This window comes from Myiozetetes cayanensis, unplaced genomic scaffold (genome assembly GCF_022539395.1).
Source record: "Myiozetetes cayanensis isolate MyiCay16 unplaced genomic scaffold, myiCay2020 scf2-11, whole genome shotgun sequence".
NCBI classification, from domain to species: Eukaryota; Metazoa; Chordata; class Aves; order Passeriformes; family Tyrannidae; genus Myiozetetes; species Myiozetetes cayanensis.
In genome coordinates, this window is record NW_026087411.1 from 79,875,796 (window position 1) to 79,901,967 (window position 26,172).

Here is a 26,172-nt window from a genome sequence, read left to right on the forward strand (position 1 = left end):
AAAAATCGTGTTCTACAATCTGCAGCTGGGAGAGAGGAGTGAGAATATGTGACAGAAATAGCTCTGTAGACGCCAAGGTCAGTGAAGAAGGAGAGGAGGTCACGCTCCAGGTGCTGGAGCAGAGATTCCTGTGCAGCCCCTGGTGCAGACCATGGTGAGGCAGTTGTGTCCCTGAAGCCCAGGGAGGTCCGCAGTGGAGCAGAGATCCACCTGCAACCTGTGGGAGACCCCACACCACAGCAGGTGGATGCCTGAAGGACGCTGAGACCCCATGGGAAGCCCGCACTGGAGCAGGCTCCTGGCAGGACCTGTGGACCCATGGAGACAGAAACCCATGCAGGAGCAAGTTTGCTGGCAAGACTTGTGACCCCTTGGGAGACCCACACTGGAAAAACCTATTCCTGAAGGACTGCATCCCATGGAAGGAACTCATGCTGGAACTGTAGCCCATTGAAAGGACTTATGTCAGAGAAAATTGTGGAGGACTGTCTCCTGTGGGAAGAACCCCACACTGGCACAGTGAAAGAGCATGAGCAATCACCTCTCTGTGGAGCAAAGAAAAGCAGAAATGGCATATGGTGAACTGGCCACAACCTGTCCCCTTGCACCACTTTGCAGGAGGAGGCAGAAAAAGTCAGGAGTGAAATTGAGCCCAGGAAGAAGGGAGGGATGGCAAGAAGATGTTTTAAGATGTAGCTTTATTTCTCATCACTCTACTCTGATTAGGAATAAATTAAGCTAAGTTCCCCTAGATGAGTCTGTTTTGCCCATGATGGTAACTGGTGAGCGATCTCTCTCAGTCCTTATCTCAACCCACGAGCGTTTCATTGTGTTTTTTCTATCCTGTCCAGTTGAGGAGGGGGAATGGTAGAATGGCTTTGGTGGTACCTGCCATCCAGCCAGGGTTGCCTCACCACAAAACTGTATTACCTTGAATATGGAAAGAATAGGCAGGTGTCAGGGACCCTGCCAAAACCTGATGTCGTCTCTAACCACTGGTAAGTATCTAACCCCTTGGAAGCCACAATTCTCTGTCATAGCTAGAGAAGAGATTGGGCTGGAGATAGCTGAGGCCATGGGACAATGAAGGCATCACAGTTCAGAGCTCCTCCAGCAAAAGCTGCCTCTTCTGCACTTGGCTCATGGGGCACTGCCACTTAACACTAATCTCTCTGGGCTTTGTTTTAGTGGGAAATGGCTATTCTCCTGCAGTTGTCATCTGCTTGGAACCCACACAGGCATGCCTGGACCAGGCTGGTGAAAGAGAAGCATAAGCTCCTCTTGTTCTTCTCTCTGAGAGCTTGTGGAGGAGCTGGAAGATAATGGCAGAGCTCTTTGGAAAATGGAGTTTTAACATAGTGAAAAAAGTTTGACTATTTTGATGTTATTTTGGTTTGGAATTAGAATATAAACAAAATATTAGAAAGTGTCAAGGAAAGATGTTTTTCTCAGAAAATAAATGGTGTGGATGAAAAACTGTCTGGCGGCCAGTCACAAGTGGTGTTTCCCAGGACTCATCATCGTGGCCAGACTTGTTTAGTATCTTTATCAACGATTTGGACAGGGGATTTAGGATGGATATTGTGAAAAATTTCTTCACTGAAAGGGCTGTCAAACACTGGAACAGCCTGAGCAGGGAAGTGGTGGAGTTGCTATCTCCAGAAGTATTTAAAAGGTGTGTAGATGTGGCACTTTGGGACATGGTTTAGTGGTGGACTGGACACTGCTGAGTTAGCAGTTGAACTTTATAATTATAAAGGTCTTTTCCAACCTAAATGATTCTATCACGTTAATGATTCTATGATATATATTCAGAATGAAGCATTTCAGTATTGTGAAAGGAAACAGTGAATTGAAGTGTCAACTTACTGATGAAACCATTTGTTTCAAACAGTATGTATGAAGAAGTGTTTTTTAAGGGCTATTCAAAGATTTAAATATTTTAAAGACATAAAAATTTCCTGAATTCTAAGGAAATCAGATTTTCTGAGAAAAACACTACCTGAAAATCACTCAACTACCTGCAGACTCTGAATTGTATGATGCCAGCATTATAAGCACAGAAAAAAGCCCCTGGGCTGCTCATTAGCTCGGAAGGGCATAAGGAGTACTGCTGAGTTTGAGTTTCCTTGCTACCTGCCCCTGTCCTTCTTTCCCTTCTGAGTAGAGGGGTACAGATGCCACACTACCTTTCTACCACATGCTGCTGAATTCTTCTGGAATCACCAAGCATTTTTAGCAGTAAGTTTCTTTCCAATCTGGTTCATTCTGATTAGAAAGATTTTGGAGTGACTACATGAGCTATTATGGCTCTGACCATAAGCTTTGGAAAAAAAGCATAGGAAGAGGCACCTAGCTCAGGTGCAATCCCAGGTGGCACATCCAATTTGCAGCCACACACTCACAGGACAAAGTTACACAGAATGTTTTTCTCAGTGGTGAAGCTGTCATAACAAATACCCGCCCATGCATCCCATCCTTCCTCTCCAGGTCTTCATCTGCAGCTGCAGACTTGCCCTGTAAGCTTGGTCAGCAAAAATGTACTGCGTTAAAAACAGCTCTGTTATTCAAAGGTTGTTTCAGGTCTGGCTGAGAGCAGGGCTCCACACTAACTGTTTCAGTCCAGCTGGGAGACAGTGGCCTGTCTGGCACCCATGTGGATTGGTGTACACTGCCCTCACTGAGGTGTGTGGCACTTTTTGCAGGACTGTGTGGACCATGAAGAGCTCCCATGGATGTGGTCCCAGCACAGGAGGGGAAGGTGAGACAGAGTAAAACAGGACGACAGGTTTGGTCCTGCTCAGTGTGACCAAATGCTTACCATGGAGCTTGTCAGATAAAAGCCTTGAGTTTAGCTCATATGATTAAGCCTTCTGCTGCAACTCTTTCTTGCTGTTGTTCTTTGTATATCTATCTTGTATTACTTAGAAATCCTTTGTGCATCTTTTAAGGGGAGCTTATGGAGCAGCAAACATGAAGATTCCCATTGTATTCTCACCTCTATTGTTGTCAGTCAAGTTCAGATCTCTCAAACTTAAGGGATTTAAATTGATATAAAATTTGTTTGAGGATAGAAACAGACTTGAAGCTTAGAACAATTAAAATCTAACTGAGGAGCATAATACATTGAAGCTGAAAGCAAATGCATGTTTTCAACAGTCAGGGACAGATGCTGCAAAGGTAGACAGTTACAGTTAAATTTACAAAGAAAATGTATTGATTTGTTCCTTTCAGGGAAGTTAGGTTGTATGGTCTTCATTAATTGGAATACACACAGCTAAAACTAATAAGCAAGTAAATAAATAAATAAATAAATAATCAGTGCCATGACTATTTTGTGTATCACAGCAATCAACCCAAAATTGTTTATTCCATCATTGTTGCTGTTTGTTTACCTTCTTAATTATGTTCATAGCTTAATGAAAACTGCCACCCCAGGTTTAGTTCCCTAATGAAATACATAAGTACAAGTGACACAAGTTTGGGACAATATATGTATTGATACCAAATATTTAATTGTCTGCACTCAGTGTCCACTCTTGTGCCTAAATATACATGATGTTGTTCTGTTGCAGTAGCATCTGTTTTTCTGTATCTTCAGTGTGCTCCATAAAATTTGTAGCACAGTGTTTGGTCAACATCAGAGATATACAGCTTTAATTATGTCATCCTTTTGTGTTTGAAAGAGTCTCATTTTCAGATTGGATTAATCTCTTCTGCCTTCCTTTTCTTGCTCTCTGTTTTTGCCCGTCTTTGTTTCTTACCGGCCACCTCACCCTATTTTCTTCTGATGCTCTGTGGGTGCTTTATTTATGCAAAATTTAATCTTAGAATCTCAGCTTTCTTCCCCAATCTCGTTTGGTGTGGTGGACATAAAACTGGAAGATTTAGATCTGTAGTTGTAGGTATGTGTCTGATCTGAATAAAATTTTTCTTAGTCTTCTTATTGAAAAAATGAGTTGGGTTTTCTTTAAACTGTTTCATGCTTCTTATGGTAAACATTTGCTGCTGGGGCGTGGGGAAGGTTGATGGTTTTGAACCATTGACTATAACCAGAGGGCAGATGTTTGTATGTTCCTGTGATGCCCCTAGCAAGGAAATCTTTCTAGGTAGTGTTTCTCTCAGGGCAGCTTGTCGCAGCCTGGGGAAAGGAGGCAATTGCAGAGAGTCAGTCATGAAGTCAGTGACATCTTTATCAAGTTGCCTCTGTGTTGGGATGTAAATATTTTCGTCTACTGCCTTTAAAAGGTCTGTAAACCTCATGCCCTGACAATGTAAAGGACTTCCGGTAATAATTCTGTTTTCCATCAGGGACCGTGGAGGCACTTTGCTTGTACTTGTCGTTGCTTGGATGTTTGAAAAGGACAATTGCTTATTTGTTGGTGTGGATGGTGATTTCTCATGAAGACATGGTTTTCCAGCCTCTCTCAAGTCTTCAAAATGACTCTGATTCTTCCGAGAGTCCAAAACTGGCTGATAAATGGGCTCACATGGCATATTTTTGCTTGATGGCTTAGGAGGCCCAAGGTGGACCAACACTTTGCCTGCAAACTTGGAAACTAAGTAGAATATAGGATAAATTAGATCAGCTTCTGCTGGAATGATATTTTCAAGAAAATAACAGGTTAATATCAAATCAGCGTCATCCCATAATAAAGTCAGTATTTGTAAAGGCATAAATAAAAATGGATCTTGACATAGAATGAAATTTTGCACCAATGATTTAAAATAAATGGTGATCTGCAGGTAGTCAATTTTCACTTTTAGATTAGCATCTCAGAATAAATTTGTCTGGCTTAATTTTAGTGGCTACTATAGAATCGTATAATATTCATATAATAGTTTGGGTTGGAAGGGACCTTACTGATCATCTCATTCCAATCCCCCTGCAGAGATACCTTTCCCTAGACCAGGTTGCTCAGAAGCCCATCCAACCTCACTTTGAATACTTCCAGGGATGGGGCATTCACAACTTTTCTGGGCCACCTGTCCATTTATGCATTAGTTTAACCATATGAGTAGCTGTAGGAGTGCAATGACTGGAGGAGAAATAATTCAGAACTGGATTTTAATTATCCAGTACTCTGCATCTTCTATATTTTTGAGACTACGGAAAATGATGCCAACACCTTATTGAATGTAGCGAAGTTGTAACACTTGCACCATGCTCAAGTTCATTCTGGGAATGTAAATAAATGCCTTTTTTTCTCATAAATATCTATTCCTGGAAGTGCCTTAGCAGTGCTAGTACTATCCCATGGTCATCCTTATGGGTGACCCATAGAGGGACTAACCTATGCAATGACATGGAACAGTTATTTGTAATTAGTATCTGCTGAGTAAGCATGGGATTAGGTGTTCACTTGATTTTTTAACCTGACCAAAATTATATCTATCATCAGACTTAAGCCTGGGAAACAATTGCTCAAAATACTTGTAATTTCAAAACTAAATGCAAAGATATTTCTAGCATTTTCAGGAATTGTATTCCCTTTTTTTTCCTTAGACAAATAGCCTTTTACTATTTTGGACTAAGGGGGCAAGGCTTATTTCAGAATAGTACCTTTTGACAAGTTTTCTTGGTTTTCCAATGTAATTGCAATCTCATCTTCTTGAATAACCTCTGGCACTGCCAGGGTTAGTAGAGAAGGAAATGCCTTATTGCCATAATTCCTGAGGTTTTCCAGAGCGTCCATTTCAGCCTTCTGGAAAATCTTAATTTCTGACTCCTTAGTCAACTGTTTATCGGGATTAATACTGTGTTTTTCTATTTCATTTTCCCTCTGTAAAATGATCAGACACCGTTTGATTAGTAAGGGACAAAAAAAGCTCCTTAAACTTTACAAAACCCACAGCATAACATGTACAATGGGAAATCTTGTTTTTACACCAGCCTTAGTTACACATGTCAACATTTCATTTGAGCAGACCTCATGCCAGAGGTTCTTCCTGAAACCCAGTTGTACTTAGGCTGTAAGACCCTTCCTTTTACCACACAGACCACAGGGAGGAAGTTTTCATGAAAATCCACTGGAAACCAGAATGCTATCTTTGGAGAGCCCATAACACTTCCTTATGGGTTATGGTTTATGGCTCACGGAGTCTGCTAACAGATGTGTAAACAAGATCAAGGTGCGACAGAGCTTGTGCTGCAAAACAAAAACATTACAGTGCTGTGAGCCACTCCTGATCCAGGAGGAACATTGTTATGAGACTCTGTGTCTCATAACTGCTGTTTGCTGTGAGGGCAAGTAGTCAGCACAAAAGTAGACCAGATCTGGGAAGGTTTTGCAGTGAAATGGTAGCAGGAAGACCTCCATGGAGCTGTTCATCCCAACAAGAAAATGGGCTTCAGGACTCACTCCTTGCTGCAGTGACGTTACCCTCACTCCTACAAGCATCCTCTATGAACATGGGGATATGACTTGTCTGAAGGTCGCTTGTCTGTCCCATGATCCAAGTTTTCAGAGTCCTCACTGTGGCAGCCTCATACACACCAAGTTTCAGGTATCAAAATCTTGTGAAAATGCAAGGACTGTACAGTGAAATAAACCCCTTCCTACAGAACTAACTCCTGTGATAAGATGATTGTGCCATGCACTGTTTCTCTCATGGATCATATTCTCTCAGGCCTGGCACTCCTGAAAATGACATTTCTGAAATGTAGAATCACAGAATATTTTGAATTGGAAGGGACGCACAAGGACAATCAAGTCCAGCACTTCAGTGAATGGCCCACAACCTTGGTGTTATAAGCACTGTGGTCTAATGTAGTTTCTGAAACCAAGACAACTATCCATATGGATATTCCAGTTCAATATTAAGCTTTTTTATGCCACTCTCCGTATCATCTTTGACATACTCACTTTATCATTATGTATCACTTCAAGAATTATCTGTAGTGAATTTCAATCTTTTCCCCTCTGTAGTACAAACTTTTTGTTTCCAGAATTAGAGAAGTAATTTGTTTTACTATACTATTTATCTTTCATGGTTTTCTTCTATTCTTTGCATTGAAAAGTACTCTCCATGTGAAAAATATGTTTTTAATCTAACATGCTGTTATAAACAGTGGATGTAATTTGTGGAGAAAAGGCACTTTTGAAAGCTTACATGTATTTTGTGAGTTAGCAAAACTGTTTGGAAAAATTTGAAGGGCCCCAAACCTCAAACTTGTGGAGTCACCCCATCCTTCCTACATATTTGCAGCACCCAATCACAATTAAGGAAGTTACTGTAGAAGTATTTATAAAAAGAAACACAATATGTTTAAGTTGACAACATATTGTTAAAACCACACTAGATCAATTGCGAATTTGAGATGTCACAAGTATTTTAGGCTATGCAATCAAATAGTCTCCCAGGATTTTACACAGCGCTAGTTAAGAAAACAAATTTTCGTCTTATATTTTGCAAGCTGTCACCTTATATACAGTATATCAGAAAACTTGCCATGACTGGTTTTACTGCCAGACCTCTTAAGAGCTAATTGGTTAAGCACCTGGGCAGGAAGTTTTTGGCAGAAATGCTCTTTTTCTGCAAGGACTAGCTATAAAGTTCTGGATGGCAAATTGTGATCATTAAGGCTCCCTCTTCTACAACAGAACACATAAAATGTAAATACATTGCTTGGAGAAATTACGATGCATAAAAGGACAGGCTGTGTTTTAAGTTTTTCCAGTGACTTATGGCTCAAATTTGAACATGGAAAGGATCTTGTGCTTTTTTTCAGAGTAAAGCTTTCAGCAGACTTCTCTAATTCCACACAGAAAAAAGAGATGCACATCTGTTTGCATCCACCAAAACTGTTTGCATGTACCAATATTAACTTGTGTATACAAGGAGATGTTGCAAATACAATGACTCACCCTGGATTATCAAACACAGGGATTTTGTACATGAAAAGTAATTTCCACAAACTTTTTTTTTGAGTTGTAGATTAGAAGTTGTGCTGAAAATTTGTCCCCAGGAAATTGTATGTTTCTTGGTATTGTGTGAAAAATCGTAGCATATTCAGCTGCCTGGAATGAGTTTAATGCAGTGGTTTGTGAAAATGCATTTGAATTCCAAATAATGTTTTGGGCTGATTTTGTTGGTGGAATTTATATTGCTCGTTATCCATAAGCATTGTTATGAATGCAATTACTTTTCCGTTTGTGTTGATATCTGATATTTTTGGTTCTTTTTGCACAGAATATTCAGAAGAGCCAGATGCCAACTTTCTCTACAAATCACTGAGGGGAGAGGAGGTTTCTAATTTGCTCAAAAATACTGGAGTATTTTTTTAACATAAATTTGTTCCTTTATAAATATTAGCTCTCTGTAAATATATCTTTTCATACACAGACAGCAACACACAACAGTCTTTGTGGTCCTAAACAGAAAAAATGTAAATGGATGACAATTTGTTTTCAGGTTACTTCATTTTACTTGCTACTGTTAGTTGTTACTTATCCATTTCCATAATTTAGATTTAAATTTGAACTCATTTAGATGCAAATTCTAATTTTTGTGATTTAATTTTATACACACAAGTTGTCTTGGTGAGCTCAGTGAAACTACCCACATCCTTAAAGTTAAAGCAGATGCATAGATTTGCAAGATCTGGAGAGCTGAAAGGAAATTATGTGATTTAAAGACGGATCACACACTGCTAGTAATAAATAGCAAATAGTTGGCTTTATACAGAATAGAGAGAACATCTATCTATGCATTTTGAAATATCCTTGGCATAATTTTTAATACAAATATCAAATGCCCATGCTGTTGTAATTAAGCTCCAGTAACATCAGGCTCTCAATAAGAAGAATAAAAAGCGGGAAATTTCCCCCTCACACTCAGTTAACAATCTTCATGCTTCTTCCTCAGTTTCAACTCTGTGGCCAGGTGGTCGGGGAAGTGCATTATGTCCTGCCAAAGAGGTGGTTGAATCTGGCCTCTTTTAGACCAAAGCAGAGAATCCTTCCCCCAAGATAATCCCCTACCAGTTGCCTCCTCTGAGAGCTGTGCCAGAGCAGTGTGGGCTAGTCTCCAAGGGAACTGGGGGCTGCTCTTGGCTCTGCCTCTGCCCAAAAACGTCATGCCACCCGTGTGGGGATCCGTCTTGGGATCCAAGAGATGCATTCTTCTCTTTCCCCTATATACTTTGCATACGCTTAGGGCTAAGTTTTGCCATTGTGCAAGTATGTGCATAAAGTAGCTTTTGCTGAAGAACAGGCCAGAGGATACTGGAAAAATAAGAGCACTGATTGAGTAAGAATGCCCAGCTTGATTTCTTAGCGAGCCTTCCTCTCTTTCTCCCCTGTTTTTCACCAAACCCCAGACTTGCTGGGCAATATGATTATTACTGAATGTTGGAGAAACTGGCAAAACATGGTAGCACTGATAGTCATGATTTAAGAGAGCTTCCAGAGAGATTGATTGTGCAAAAGGCTTGAATAAGAAATGATCAAGATGTGATCTTTATTAACTACAAATATTTGCACAGCCTAAATACTAGCAAGGGAGAAACATTGATTTTCATAATAGAGAAGAATATAAGAGGGAGTAGAGAGACAAAAATAAGAAACAAATGATGTAGAGTGATTATCTGGGGCAAAAACTGAGCTTACAAACACTCTTTCATAACAGAATGATCTCTTAATTGTACTACTAGCAGGCTTTGTGTTTATGAGTTTAAAGGTAACATTTACAAACTTTGTGCTGACAAACACGAGGAAACAAACCTTTAATGACATGGAAAAAGATAATGTGGATTGTTCTGTTCTAATTTCCTGATTTCCTATGTCTTAGGAACAGATATTAGAAGGTATTATTTGTGGTAGGATCCACTCTGACAAATTTAGGCATCTGGCTTGTGCCCGTATTTCAAGTTCTCAGCAAAGATGCCCCCATAAAAGTAAGTGGTTTCCCTGCGAAACCTCTGTCTGCAAATTTAAGAACTCCTCACGTTGAACAAGTGAAGATTTGTAGATCAGTTTTGTGGTGCAGAAGAAAGAACTACACACCTGGGAGCTATGTGGAAAGGGACATAGGGAAGCTGTAGAAATGGGGAACTGTGATATGACACAATTGATCAGATCCCCGGTTCACATGCTACACATGTCCTGCTAGGTTTAGTCCAGCAAGGGGAAGTACAAAGTCCTGAGAGAACAACCCCAGGCACCAGAATATGCTGGGGTCACTTGGCTGGAAATCAATTTGGAGGTCCTGGTGAAAAGTAAGTTGACCATGAACCAGCAATGTGCCCCTACTGTGGAGAAGGCTGGTGGTATCCTGGGCTGCATCAGGAGTGTTGCCAGCACTGGTGAGACCACACTAGGACTACTGCGTCCTAGGTCTGGATTCCTCAGGACAAGGGAAACGTGGACGTATTGGAGAGACTCCAGTGTGCCACAGAAAAGATTAAGCAACTGGAATGTCTCTCCTATGAGGAAAGGCTGAGAGACTTCAGCCTGGAGGTTCAGATATCTCATCAATATATAAAAATATCTGAAGAGAGGCTGCAAAGAGAAAGGAACCAGGCTCTTTTCAGTGGTTGAAAGTGACAGGAACCAGAGGCAATGGACAAAAACTGAAACACAAGAGGTTCCCTGTGAACATCAGAAAATACTTTTTCACTGTGAGGGTGACCAAGCACTGTCATAGGTTTCCCAGGAGCGCTGAGGAGTGTTCAGCCCTGGAGACAAAAGCTGTCTGGATAAGGTGCTGGGCAACTGTCTCTAGGTGGTCCTGCTTGAGCAGGAGGGTTGGGTCAGAGGACCTCCAGAGATCCCTGCCAACCTCAGCCAGCCTGTGATCCCCTGATTCTGTGAAAGTCACCACTGTTTTGAGCTGAGAGCTGGTCAGGTTATTTTGGCTTGAATTTAAACCTTTGACTGGAAAATGTCAACACAGAGGAAGAAAATGTCTGTCATTCCTTTTTTAAACTTCCCCTCTTTTGCACCCTGTCTGGAAAGTATATTTACTAGGACTTCACAACAATAATCAGTAGTAATAATTATAATAATTAATATCTTACAATCAGAGCTATTTTTAGTGCCCGTGCTTGAATTCAGCTTGACTCTCTGCCTTAAGAAGGCATTTTGGATGCCAGGAGTGGCAAGAAGTAACACAGACTCCTAATCAGCTTGCAACTTTATCTGCAAGATCACTTCCCTCTTCCAACCGATTAGGATGCTGAAAGAGGTCATACAGGACATGAAACACTACCACTTGCCTGGAAGGCTAGATCTCTGCTGGCTGTAAATCAGCTTGATATCCAGAGGTATAAGAAAGCTGGTCAATAGCCTTCACAATATGGGTCTTTTTGAGTCACTTATGATTTAGCAGATCCTACTTAAAATTGTAACATGAAAAAATTCACATATGTGAAGAAAAACCTCCTCTCCCTAACCATGCACACACGCTCCCCAACTCATATTTTTGAGTTATGGTTCTGTCTGCAGACACTGCACAGACTGTTGCGACCTCAGGGCTGTGTGCTGCGATTGAGATCTGGATCTGCTCAAGCTCATCTGAATAATTTCTAGAGGAGTCAACTGGACCTTCTCAAAATACAGCTTCTCCAGGGCAAAGGCTTTGAATGGGAGGCTAATCTCTGATGTGTGTTGTTTTGTAGCTGAAACTTTTCCCATTGCACTTCTGTGTTAGAAGCTGGAATCTGGCTTCCTGTCTGCCCAGTTTCTGCCTGAAGCAAAATTTTTATGGCTGAGCTGTGAACTCCTTAGTGGAGATGGTTGTAAAAGAAAAGCTTACAGCCTTTTTGACTAATTGTGGCCTTACCAGTGATTACCAACATTTTTTAATTTATTTTTAAAATTTTTGTCACCTGTGATCTCACTCCATGTTCCTGAGTGAGCTGGAGCTGGGGTGTGAGCATAAGATACAGTGGTAAAAATACAAAAAAAAAAAAAAAAAGATGCTGGGAAAAGATTTTACAGCTTTAACAGTTTCCCACTCCCCAGACTTTGGATTAGGTCCTCACAGACCAGTTAGAAAGGGAAGGGATGGCAAGGTTACTGAGATGCTAATGATCCTTTTCCCAATGGAGAAATAATCTTATATGTAAGGCAAAATAATTCTCAATCCTGTTATAACCAGCAGCTCATTTTTTAAAATTCATTAGTCATAAAAAAGTGTATATTTATCTCTGGTAATAAAAAAAATTCTCATAAATTAATCCCTTCTAAGAATGCCAGAATGTAGTTTTCATGAGACTGCACTCAAATCTGCAATTTCACAACTATTTTTGATGAACTTTTTCCCCATTCCATGGACAACTCCCTTTTTTACACGTGCTATGTGGCTACTGTATTGTTCCTCATAAAAATCAAGGGAGCACTTTATGCCTGTCATGACCATTATATCTTACCTGGGCCTTATTGCAGTCTTTCTGATACCTGAGCAGTTTCTTCAGCAATAAGCAATAAGAAGCCATGGCAGGAGAGGGTCTGTTATTTATTAAAATGTTGATAACTTCCGAAAGACTGAATTCCATAAATTCAATCATGTAGTTTAAAACAACAGAGTTCAGGTCACTGGGGCAAAGTCTGAAAAATTAGAAAAAAGTATTTAAATACAAAGGATGCGTCCAGGTACAATGTCAGTATTTACAGTAAGTGAACAATACACTTCTTATGATGTAACTGGAGTAAGCTAAGTTGATTGCACAGGCAAATTATGGTACACGGTTTTGCAATGATCCTCTTGTCTGGCTATGCTAATTTCACTTCTGGGCTGAGGCTCTGTTACTGCATCATTAAATGTTCTATTGTTGATTTAATTGATTACTCTGAAAGGACACCCACCAGGATTAAGCCTGAAAAGTTTTCTCATTTTAATGAAGTGCATGTATTTCAGTTCTCAGTACAGTAGCCCGAAATGGATTAACAGAGAAATAGTGTGTGTGCATGTACATAAGAAGACATGAAGAGTGCTAAAGACAAGAAAATCTTGAAGGATAAAAAAAAGAACTAAAGAAAGTACAGTGGGATTTTAATTTTTATATAAATCAGATTGTGAAATAAAAGATGTTTTATTACAATGATAATTGTTTTACTCACAGGCTTCTGTGAGTAGTAAAGTCTAATAAAGGCACTGTAGAAATATGTCAGTCTTGGATTCTGAGACTCTAAACCTTAAAACCATAAAATGGCTTACTAAGAAAAATTGGAAACTACTTAAAGCCAGTTACAAAGATGGATGAGAATAAAAATTATTAGAATAACAGGAATTTCAGTGTAATATAAAAATGTTGTTCCCTGACATGTGTGTGTGAGACCTAATTTTGTAGGAAAGGATTAGAAGCACACTGTCTAGAAATTAGTGGCAGCTGTGAGGCATGTTGAGAAAAAAAATTACTGATAGAATATATATAAGCAGTTCTATAAGAATGTTTCCTCTTACACAAAATTTATCCATGGCTAGAAAAGTTGATGTGACATTTTCTGAAACAAAATTCTGTCATTTTGGATCAGCCCATAGTAGATAACAAAAATCTCCTAAAACAAACAAGTAAACAAACAAACACATCTTAAACACACTTCCCTCTCAAACCTCCAATCCTGAAATCCCAAGCTAGAAGATAAATATCAAAAATGGTTACCTGTTTGCATTGGGAGCAGTATTCAATATTTTTCTGGAGAAACCTTCATTCAACCATTTGTCTTTTATTGCTTCTTTGACTCCAGGCCTCTTAGCAGGGTCAGGCTCAAGTAAGGACTGCATGAAGTGTACAGCTCCTGTGCAATATTATGATGCAATGGCTTGTTTACTAGTGATAGTTGATTATTAGACCAGTGCATATTTTTTCTGTTTCAGAAATGTGACACTTGCCCTGCTTTTCCACATTGTAAGAGCTTCAGATAAAATTCAGTCTCTAGGGCTTTACTCTCAGTCTGCTGTGGTCCCACATAGTGACTCTGTCTCCCCAAAATCACCTGAACAGGGTGGGCAGCAGGAGCCAAACCATACCAGGATGCATGCTAGGGACCTATGGATGCAGCTGTGGATACAGTACTGGACCTCACATCCTAATTTTGTTGATTCACCCCAATGAATACAGCCTATGGCATCAGTACCAATTTCAGTAAATTGATGAAGGCTTTAAGAAGGGGCACTTCAGTGCCAGCTGAAGTCATTTAACCCAGGAGTTCTTTTCCTCACACAAAGAAGTCAATTGCATTGATAAAACTCTCCATAGCAAGGGAAGGAGATAGACCCCTGTACTCAGCTGATGTGCTGTGCTTTGGCTGCCTGGAGTTGGGACGGAGAAAGCTCAAACATTCCCATATGTCAATCACTCAGCTCCAACACTGCATAAAGTCCCTCTCTTTCTTTTCTTCTTGGGAAAACTTTACTGAATTCTTCTATATTCCTTGGGGATGTTTTGAAATGAACAAAATGGCAAGTGAGCATTAAACTTGGAACATACTGCTCCTTTCACTTGTAATTTCCATCGGAAGAGCTTAGTTCTAAAGTAGGCAAAGCCAGTTTACTACTACTCTCTCACTAAATTCCCAATGGGCAAGAGAACAATGGAGTTATCCAAAATCTTCCACCAACTGTGCAGGCTTTGTAGAAAAGCAGAGATAACACATTTATTAGTAGAAGCTATAACAATAACATAAATAAGAAAAATTAGAAATATAATAATTGCAGCTATGGAGGGATTGTACAAGAATGAAGCTGCTATCCGGCAACTGATCTCCAGAGAAAGAGAAACGAGAGACTAATGTACAAACATTCTTGACAGCTATAGTAGATATCCTCATACCATTTTCTAGGGGAGAGAAAGAAATTGAATCATCACATTATCTTAATATTGTACTCCAGACTAGATCCAGCTAGCTTAGCCTGGAACTGTCCGCTGCTCCCCAGTGCTTGGCTGCAGGCAGCCACTGAAGCTAATCTTGGTTCCTAGGCTCATTCTTGCCTAACGTTGTAGCAAAATGTTGTTCAAAATGATGGGGAGATCTGAACTTTTGCTGGTAGAGAGCTGTGCTAAACATGTCTCATTCTGCACTCCTTTCTGACTTGGTCAGTGAAGCTGTACGATAACAGCTGTGAGAAGGTGCCTAAGCTTGTGATGGTCGACAGAGGACATGCCAGCCCAGATGGAGAGAAAATAAGGATTAGAGCCAGAGGTGTATAAGAATCACTGTAAAGCAACAGAACTTTGAACTTTGAGGAAATAGATTTTGGACTGCTGACCGAGAGTGCATACACACCAATATGACTTCCAGGGTTTAGAGCCATGGGTTGTAATTCAGGCCAAAACTTTTGAGAACTGTCTTTCCCAGTTGTCCTAAAAGACTCCATTGACTGTACCTCATTAGAGATTGTCAGTAAAATTAATTGGGAAATGTTGTATTTCAGTTCTTTCTCATGAAAAATATGAACAGACTCTTCACAAAAATAGCCCTCCCATTTCTCTAATAATCTCAATGTCATGGGCTCTATCAGTAGCCAAAAGATAAGGTCTTCAGGAGAAAAATATTTCAAAGTTATTTCTTATTGTAAGGGTTAGAACTTTTTTACATTGGTATTCTTTATAAAAATTGAAGTGCTTTACCAGGGGAGATATCTGACGGAATAGGGCTGATTTCTCCAATTAACATCTTTTGATGTAGTTGCTTGATATTAAAAGGTTCCACAGTGAAGGGTAATGTGCCGGTTAGCATAGCAAACACGCTTACTCCTCTGTCAAAGAAAAAGACAAACATCAGAGCTCCATATAATGCTAAAAAATATTTGTTTAAAAATCCCACACAGTTATGAGTCAGTTTTCAGAGATTTGCCTTCAGCATCAAGAATGAGGTTACAAATTACCTCTAAGCAGCAATTTGCACCGAATACACATCTTACGCCTTTTTTCTTTGTGTAAATGCCATTTTATCTAGAAAAGAATGTTGTGGGAACTGCATATAAAATAGAGTGTACAGTGAGTGACTGGAAAGCCTGCAGTGTTGAAAGTGGAAACCTGCTGTTTATTTTAAAAATAAGCTAATTGGAGTGACAGTGTAATGTGCCCAGCCCATCAGAATAAAGCATTTTGGTTTGGAGGCTGAGTGACAACACAGAACTGGGACTGATGCAATAGATCTTGTTCCAAATAGTAATTCAGTTCTTCTTGCTTTGCTCAGATTGCTAAATTAGGTGTGACTTATGCCTAGAAGGCATTCGTGTGGTAACAGCTTGCTGTTGGCTAAAGACTTAAAACTTTAACTCTTGCGAAAGATTAACAGTCTGCTAGCAGCAATCAGCAAACTTTGTGAAGGTTTGCCATTCAGTTTGGAGAAGTACCAACGTTTGGAAAACTTGCTTAGCTGTCCTGAGTTTGCAAAGAAGGAGGTTTCCTTGAACACTCTCCATGGTACTTCCTTTCTCCAGCTGAACCACACCGCCACAACAGCACTGTTCTTCATCATAGAATGAATCACAGAATGGCCTGGTTTGGAAGGGACCTTAAAGATCACCTATTTCCAACCCCTCTGCTGTGGGCAGGGACACCTTTCACTAGTCCAGGTTGCTCAGAGCTCCTTTCAACCATCCTTTATAATTTCTCTACAGAACTCAGCAGAGATAGTCATTGTAGGAATTCAGGCAACTCTAATTTAATTGACCTGGTTGGTACATTAGTGGAGATGATGATGATGTTATCAGTAAGACAAATCTGTGGTGTGCTCAACTACAATCTTCTATTAATTTTTTCAATCAGTTGAAAAACTATGGCTTTTTGGTTCCTATTGAAATTACTCCTTGTCAGTCCTGCTGCATAAAGTCAGTATTTCTGTACTGAACTGAAATATTTTGATTCTAGAGTCCAGTCAATCTGTAAACCTCTACTATTTTATGACAATAGAAGTAACTTATCTTTCTAATTAATCTATTAGTCCATCAAAATTCCCTTTTCCACTATGATAATGTGAACAATTCTTATTGAAATTGTAAATGTATTTTATGCCTGAGATGCAGAATCTGTCTGCATTACACACCAAAGGTCATACATAAGTTTTATATAGCCCTCAAACTGTTATATGCTGTTTATTAACAGAGTGAGCTCAGAAGATTGTTCTAAGGTTACTGCTTTGCCCTTATTCAGATATCTGAAATGTGAAATCAGTATTATCCTATTCAAGTGCTGGCAGCATCCTCTAGACCTGATTAATCTGTGTTATGCCTAAATAAATTCAGAGTAGCACTCTTGAAAACCAGACTTCTACAGAAGTAATTTGCTAGCATGTATCCCTTCATCCTTTGTGTACCATTCATACCCAGTAAATTTAGAAGAAGCTGAGGTATAAGAATCATGGTTAGATCAAAACCCTAATATATGGTATGTCTGTCAGAAGCAGGTCTTGACAGGAATAATGTATGTCATATATCTATATGTATATAAATCCTTTTTCTCTTCTGAATATACAGGAAAACTAAGCTTCTGTTTTAGGCACCTGAAGCAGATGCCTACATGTAGGTATCAGCAACCCTGCAAAACAAACTAAAACACTTTGTCCTTTGTGAACACCCAGTTTGTTAAAAACTGCTGAGAATTCCTCAAGGAGACTGTGTTCTTGCAGCTGGACAGGCAAGTGTGACATTCCAGTGCAGAGCAGCTCTGTACATCCAGGCATTCCTTTCCTTTTGGCACATGTCCTGAATGAAGTGGTTTAAATGAAACGCAGCATTGTGTGTTGAGCAGAAGTCACAGAATGGTGGAATTATGGTTATAATTGCAAATAGGTGGGAGGAATCTGGATAAGCATTTTATCAGCCACTGATTTTTTTAATCTTAATGCTCTAGGCAAAGATTTGGTTTAGTTTATATTACACAGGCTGATCTACTATGCCCTAAATCATAGTTGCTAGAAATGGGCTTAAAAATGTATCCTAGGTGGAACACTCAGACCTGGGCATGCCGTGACTATCAAAAGAAAATTTGATATGCTGGCACATATATATGTATATATATATACACACACACACACACACATATAGATAAATATGAACTGCCTTTGGACAAATGATGGCATGGACATGGAGAGTTGATCCATGAAGATCAAAGGATAAAAATATCAACTTAATATACTATAATTTTGCCAGGTCCACCTAGGAAAAAAAAAAAGTAAAATCCCCCGTAACTTGGCTGCTAGAACTGCAAACTGCAAATGCATTTGAAATGTCTGAGACAGTTAATATGAAAACTTATTCTTCTTATGGTACTTTCTGTATTCTTGTTTATTATAGGAGACATATTCTGTAGGTTTAATAAAAAAGTAACTGGATTCCATTCAGGTTTATGTCACCTATGAAGGAAATAATTCTACCTTTTTATCATAATTTGGTACAAAGGGCCTAGCCAAGGTATGGATGAAGGTCTCATAGCTCTGCTATAACCACATCCTAGGTTTGTGTGTCCCTGAGACTCAAATTTTCCCTATAGATTTCTTCTTTTGGCAAAATATGCCTCAGACAGAAAATGCCCACTTGTCAACCCAGAGCTTTCAAGGTTTCTGATTTTGTCAGAAATTACTCTGCTACCAGCTGAAACTGTGTGCCAGAAGGACAGGGGGGTGGTAGGGTTCATCTGAGTGGGCTGGTACATACAAGTTCTTTCTCTGGCTTTTCAGTACAGGTTCCTATATGCAGATATCTGACCTTCTGCTGACTTCTCTTGACACAGAGTTCCTCCAGAATAGCATGTATATTGGTCATTCATTTTTTCACCAGTGTTTTAAAATGGAGGCACATTTCAAGATGCTCAAGTGGTTTTTTTTCTGATAAATCTCTGTTTTTGCCGTTACTGCCCCAAAGCTGAGAGCCACGAACCCATTTATATCAGTCTTGCCTAAACAACTCAGTGCTGAGAGTGTTTCGATAAGTGCATTTTTAGATCTACTTACATGGACCAGACATCCACCTTCGGACCGTATTTCCTATGAGCAAGCAGTTCTGGCGCAGCATAAGCTGGGCTTCCACACTGGGTGTGTAACAGCTCCTGGGAGAGACCCTCGAACTTTGCAGTATTGCTCAACCCAAAATCTAACAGTCACAAAAACAAAGGCAAAGAAGTTCTAGTCTCTTCTCAAATTACTTTCAATTACTTTACCAATTATCTGAAGACAGGAGAAAGACAAAACCAGCAGCTAAGCTGTAACATCTATTGATGCCTCAGCTGTAGCTGCCAATTTGGGTTTGAATAAATGTGCCGTGAATTAGCAGAGGAATTGCAGTGAAGTTACAGAGCCATGGATCTGGTTTGGTTGATTTTGGTTTAACTGTTTTGGTTTGCCTTTGATGACTGCATGCTGGTACACAGCTACACTGTCGCATTAGCATGGCTTAATGAGCCACGGCATTCAGCTCAGCTGGGTGTGCTTTAGCTCGTGGTAAATGTGGGGCAAAATGTGCTAACTTAAGCCTTTTTCTCTGTATATGTGTATGTGTGCAAGGGGGAGGGAAGAGAAAGGTGTGATTGTAAGGGACTGGCTGGCTATAAAACAGGGGTGAAGAGTTGGTGCCCTTTTTTGTCAGAGGTGCTAAGCTTTTAGAAGTTTAGGAAACACTGGGTTAAACATGTGGCTTCTCTAAGAGTTAACATCCCTTGTGGAGATTTTTCTGTGGTGTTTCCATAGAATAAAATTAGTTGTTTCTCTGAACTGTGTTAACTGCTTGGTGGCAAATTCTCTCATTTTTATCAATGTTTGCTTCACGACCACAGCAAGATTTCTGTTGGTGACCAAAAAAGTGGTTTTTTTTTTTTCTTTTTTAAACACATACCAAATGATAAGGTCTGTAGCTGAAGTAATGACTCAACAGAAACTAATCTGTTCATACCTGCATTTCAACCCAGAAGATTTATTTCTTTGTCTACAAATCACTTCTGCTAGGAACAGCTTTCTACACGTAAAAGCTGTAATTGTTTCTTGATTCTCCAGAAATACACAAGGGAAAACAATAGGCAAAACTGTTTTCCTTGTTCTCTTAAAAATATGTTTCAGTTAAAGCTCAGATAAACAAGCTGTTAAGCTACAATTCCTAACTTGTATTTATTCTAAAAGCCCAAATATGTTTTCTGAATAATCACAAGCTCACTCAAAAAACATGCTGTTTGAATAGTAACCAAGCTGTCACCAAAAGACACACACACACATAAAAGCAGAAAACAAGCTTCACTGGTAGTGTGCACCTACCAATGATTTTGATGTTGTTGTTCTCATCGAGAAGAAAATTTTCAATCTTTAGGTCCCTGAGAAGAAGACAGAAAGCAAATTTTAAGATGCCTGATGTCCCAGCTAACCATTTGCAGATAGTTTTTAGCAAAGTTTAATTGAAGTAATAACAATAGTTCTGCACAGCTCAGCATACAATTGTAACAAGATCCTTATTCCTTCCTGAAGTTTTCAGTTGGGAAAATGGAAACTTTCTGCATTTCAAGGAGTATTTTATGAGTATACATTTTAAAAAGACCGATAATTTTAGGAATTACCTATTCTGCTGATTTATACATTTTTTAAAAACGAATTGCATTTATTTCCTCTCTTGAGTAAAAAAAAAGTGCACTTTTTGGATTGGAATTTTTTGGGCTTTGTTTGTAGTACTGAGCAATGCTGAACATTTCCGATTTCTTTGTGAGTAAATTGTGCCTGGGAAATATGAAGGATGAGAAGGGAACTGGAAAGTGAGGTTTGCCTTGCTTGCAGAAGAGGGGAGGTGTACCAAAGCTGGTTTGGAAACAGATACCCTGAAAGTGGAGATATCTCTGCAGTGATGTTTAAGTAAACAGGGTCAACCGGTATCAACCATCCCCTCCCAGGAGGACATAATTCAGAGATGTAAGAAAAACTCTGTTAGCTGGCTCAGGTACTTTCCTTGCTTATTGTGGGAATATTTATATATTTATAAATTAAAACCCAAAGCCAGAATATTGCTCCACTCTGGGGAGTGCCTGAAACGGCAGCTGAAATCTTTTGCATCATGGAGGAATCCTCAGCCAGTGTAATTTGGGTGTTGGGAGCCAGTCCAAGAGCCTGCAATGCTTTCCTGGTTCCCATCAAAGCCTCCCGCATGCCACTTCTAGGGGAGCTGGGGGAATAAAAAAAAGTTTCAGAAGCAGCTCCAGGATGTGGATTTCCCTCACACCTGCTCTGAAGTTGTGAAGTGCTTTTGTGAGCCCAAAGACCTCAGAAAGCACAGGAGGACAAACCAGAAGGGGGAACAAGGAGTAAGGGCTGGGTGGATTGGTGCTGCATGGACAGCACTGCACTGCTGCAGGGTATGAAGTCTGGAGGTGTACCTGGTGGTCATAATGGGCAGTTTCACGGGAGCTTCCTTTTATCTCTGTGGCTCTGGATGGGACAGCATTGCACTCAAAACCGTCTGCTGCCCCAGGCTGAGAATGAGATGGGGATGGTTTTAATGATATCTTTCTAATAGGTTTCAATTTGAATAGCATGTTTACCAGAGAGGCAAACAAACCAGCGCCCAGAAGCTGGGAGGTAGATTTAAGATAGTTTTATTCATAGTCTACAGGTGTTACAACCCTGTATACTCTGTGGTTTAAAATTAGCTGTGCTTCAGGCCATTGAAAATCTGACATTTCTATCAGATTTTTCACTCAACAGTGCACTCTGATGACTTTTACTACACTACAATTAAATAATGTTACACTGGATTGTTACAATTGCTGTTCTATAGGCTGAGCTGAGTGCTCACACAGTTAATAAAAATGTATGCTTTCTTGCCTGAAAAACCTGACAATGCCTACTATGAAAGTTTACATAGTGTCAGAAGTTATTTTGCATCAAAGATACATCTTGTTCTTTTTTACCACCACCCCCCCGCATGGAATATTTCCAAGAAATGGTGTAAATTTAAGCAATACCATGATTTTTTATTTTCTCATTCCCTTGGGGACTTCAGAGAGAGAGCCTAGAGGGCAGCTTGGGATGTTTCTCCTGGTCTTTAGTCCAATATGGATTCAAAGGGATGTATGACATTTTTATACAGGAGAGTGGAAAAGAGCCAGGAAAAATTAGGAACTGTACATACAAGCAAGTAAATGTCACCTAACAAGCACCAGATTTAGGAGTTGGTAGCTGACTGTATGCATGCACTAGCCCAACCCAGTTGCAAGGCAATGTGATTTAGCTTACACATCTTTATTTGAGGTTTTCAAGCTCAGAAGCATTACCTCACTACTTGGCCATGTCCAAAGCAGGCATGGGGATAGTAAGCAGAACTCAGTTGATTAATGTTAGCTTGTGGAGCTGTTGAACCAGGTCTAGTGCCTGAGCCTTCTTATATCTAGCACACTAAAGTGCTGTGTGCTGGGACAACTGGTAAGCAAGTCAATACTCTGTCTTCTGCATCACTTTTGCAACTATGACATAAAATCAGCTGTAATCTTGCATGGACAAGAAAAGTTACTACCTGTTTTGTGAAATGTAGACTCAAAGTTAATTTAAGCTATAAGGATTTGCTGGATCAGCGCTGATATTAATGCTAAATTGGAAAAGTAAATCTCGAGAAACAAAATAGCTGTCTGAACATAGTGTAGAATTTATGTCTGGAGATATCAATTTGGACTAAAAATAGTCACAAATTTGGCCAGTTTTTCATCAAGTATATTATTAAGACAGTAGAAAATATTGTTTTTCTGAGGTATATGCAGGGTTAAAAATCAGGAATGCCCATAAGACACTTTTGAGCAAAAGTACATTAAAGTAGCAAATTCCTAAGAGATGAGCTTGAAAATGTGACCAGTCACCTCCATTCTAGTAAAATAAAGGGACCCCCATGCATAGACCCAAACATTGGCATGCAATTATCCATCTCATGAACTCATAGCTGGTGTGATTTTACCAGGACCCTTTCTGTGGATCAGCGGCTCTTCGCAACAGGCAGCTTGGGAACCCTCCTTTTCTTGTGTTAAAGGAATGTTAAAGAGTTGAGCTTTGCTCCATGCTTAGATGAGAATATCAGATTGAATTTGTGAGGTAACTTTCCTCTTTCTGTGCTCATCTTTCTGAGAACACTGATGCCTTTTTTTCAGAAGAGGATACACCCACAATTATCCTCGTTGGTTTGACCTCTGCAGAGAATTGTTATAAATCACTGTAGCTGGAGCTGAGCAGGGAAACCCTTCCAGATTTTCCCAGCCTGCTTCTCATATGAGGTCAAGGCCACAACTCTGAATCTCAAAGCCAGCAGCAGGTCACGACTTGAGGTGCTGCTGACTGTAACCGCACCTGCGACCAAGCAAGGTGGCTTGTCTGCTGCCAGACCATGCAACTCCATAAACCCTATGACAAAATGCTTGAGAGCCAGGGATGAATTTTACTTTGGTTAGGGCAGTTTCACAGTAAATCAAGTCACCAGAGGAGCTCATGCCATTTTGTACATGGTTACTCTCAGGATGTGAAGCAAAATTTTTCTCTCTCGCAAAGCTTTCCCAGCAAAACATGACCAACAAAAAAGAGAGAAGTAGGGCAAGAAGTCAGGCTACTCTCCAACTCACTGTGAAGAGTTGTTTCCAAACAAAAAGAAAGGTAGAGGGCTTGAGAAATTAATGAGGAATGTTGTCATGGGAAGAAAATAAATGTTATGATCATGAGCACTAAAGAAATGCTGTAAAACAGATTAGTCAGGGAACCAGCAAGGCAAGGATGTCAGCCTAGACTAATGGGGTGAAGCCCCTTGGGTTTATTTTCTTGTGGTTTTTTTTTTTTTTGTTTGTTTGTTCAAATTCTCTAGGTCACATACTGTCAATTTCTTTCCTGTCTATTCCTTATTAATTAACAAATCCAATATAATGAAGTGCTGGGTTGCAAGTATTTCAAGTCACAAAGCACTTGTAAATGCTGAGCCATCACATTCACAGCTTATTTGTTTCATGGTTGCTGTAATGATGCAATCAATTGGATTACTTGTTAGGTCCTGGGGACTTTCTGGTTGAATCCATTCACCATTTAAAGTTAAGGATCTGATTGACTGTGAATCATCAAGTAAAACAGAAAAACGGTGGGAAAAACTGCTTCTAGCCTATTCTTCCACCTAAACTGGAAGTATTATTCTGCTGCTCTTGGCATATGTACCAAGATGCGTCGTGGGGAGGAATATCAGCTCTCCTTGCGTGGGCTGCTGAAGCTCCTCTAGCAGTGGCTGAAGTCATGATCTGTCCTTGAAATGCAAAACCCAATATGGAAGATCAGCAACCTGTCTCAGACTCAGACCTGCAGGACATGTCCTTTTCACGAGTAGTGAGCTGAGATTCCTCAATTTTCAGTCCTGAGTGATGTGTGGTTATTTCAATATGTTGTGGCTAACCAAAGGAAATCAATATTTATATGCTTAGCCACACTGAAATATTTGAATTAGATACACATTTGTCACCAGCTAATTCTGAGATAATTGTGGCAAAGCCTTGATTTTTTGTGCTCATCAGTTCTTATCCCTGGACTTTATTACATTCCTACCCAAGGAGTGCATAACAGCCTATATTTGTAAAAACCACTACTGAAGATAAAATGCCTTATTAAAATGAGTTAAGAGAACATATTTTTCTTAGCAATACCTGTTTTTATGAGAGAAAAATAAAGAAATGCTCTTGCGAAGAAGAGCACTCTGTGTTCTTGCACACTTCTTTTTCTTACTTTTTGAAAGGGGAGAAACATCTTACCTGTGAACAATTCCCTGGCAATGCAGGTGCTCTACTGCAGACAGAATTTGCCAGGTGTATCTCCTTACTTCCCATTCTGCCAGCCTCTTTTTCTCACAGATTCTGTCCAGGAGGTCGCCACCGAGGCACAGCTCCATCACCATGTAATAGGAGTTGTCAGTCTCCAAGGTCTCATATAGCTGGACAACATTGGGGTGCTTAATCATCTGGTGTACCCGTGGCTCACGCTTCATGTTTTTTAAAACATAGGAATCCTGCTTGGCTCTTCTCTTGTCAATGACTTTTATGGCTACCTAAATGGCAGGATATTTGCAAATTAGCAACAAGCTTTGCAACCAAGATTAGTTTTCAAATAGGTGTGGAGTAAGATGACATGGGAGAGGCTGTTTTTGACATGATGTTGATAATCAGTATCACAGAGGGAGACATTTGTGATGGAAGAATACACTTTTTATTTCTCCTGAAAGAGAAAAGAAAGGCTAAACTCTGTCTCACCTATCCCTCTCATTAATTAATAAATATGCACATACAAGCTATTCTGAAATGCAAAAAATCCCTACATGCTCAACTGGTAACTGCATCTGAAAGGTAGCACATCTATTTTTCTAACATGCTGCCCTGCAACTTAGTCTAAAAGTCACTCAGGATACTGGGTGTTATGGGCTGGGATTAGACTCTCTGTGGTTTGGGGAGCTAGTTGGACAGTGAAGCTGTTGAAGCCACAAGGAAAGTAAAATTCAGGAAGTCACTTTATAGTAACCCACCTTTCTACACTTGTGTCTAGTGGTACATTATTTTAGCCTGACTGAACCAGAGATAACAGAGTCTATCTGTGTCCCACCATATAAATGATTGCTATTGGAATGTCTGGCTTTTCCCTAAATGTTGTCCATAGCTCTAAAGGTTAGATACACAGCACTGATTACTCAATGAGGATTATTAGAGAAAGAAGATTTGAAATTGTCTTTATGCCATCATCCTTCTCTCAGCAGGAAGATATTTTTGTTGCCTATATTTTATGATATAAAATAGTTGCACTAAATACATATTCACAGATGTGAGTGATTATACATGAGCAATAAACTCAACTTATGAGGTTAATTTATGAGGATTAGGTTCAGAGGACAATTCACTGAGTAGACTGTGGTTTGCAGATTAAATGGTCTGAAATTTTATGCCATAAATTAGTGTGAGGTTACTTGCTATTTCTAGTGTGTGTTACGCTCTCATTATGAGCTTACCTTCTCCCCTGTGGGGATGTGCAGTCCCTCCATCACCTTGGCAAAGGAGCCCTTGTTGATCAGTTTGCCTATGAGGTAATTCCCGACTTGTTTGGAATGAGGGAAAGTCTTCGCAGTCTCTTGGGGCATCTTGTTAAAAAAGGCAGGTATTTTTATATCCTTTAAGTTTTTCTCCCATTCTGGTAATATCCCTTCCAAGTTACCAGTATCTGTCATGTTGTCATCCAAGCCTGCGTTCATTGCTGTGTGCAT

At 39.8% G+C, this 26,172-nt stretch overlaps 1 protein-coding gene across 1 annotated transcript; it reads right to left on the reverse strand.

The window, feature by feature from the left end:
• Window positions 1-5,546: 5,546 nt before the first annotated feature.
• Window positions 5,547-26,172, reverse strand: LOC126640152 (hormonally up-regulated neu tumor-associated kinase homolog A-like). Its single transcript, XM_050315714.1, has 8 exons — window positions 25,921-26,172; window positions 24,680-24,972; window positions 20,193-20,248; window positions 18,903-19,041; window positions 15,575-15,702; window positions 13,607-13,742; window positions 12,374-12,551; window positions 5,547-5,783 (listed from the first exon to the last, which is right to left on the reverse strand). Exons 1-8 carry the CDS (start codon window positions 26,170-26,172, stop codon window positions 5,547-5,549), a joined length of 1,419 nt encoding a protein of 472 aa, XP_050171671.1.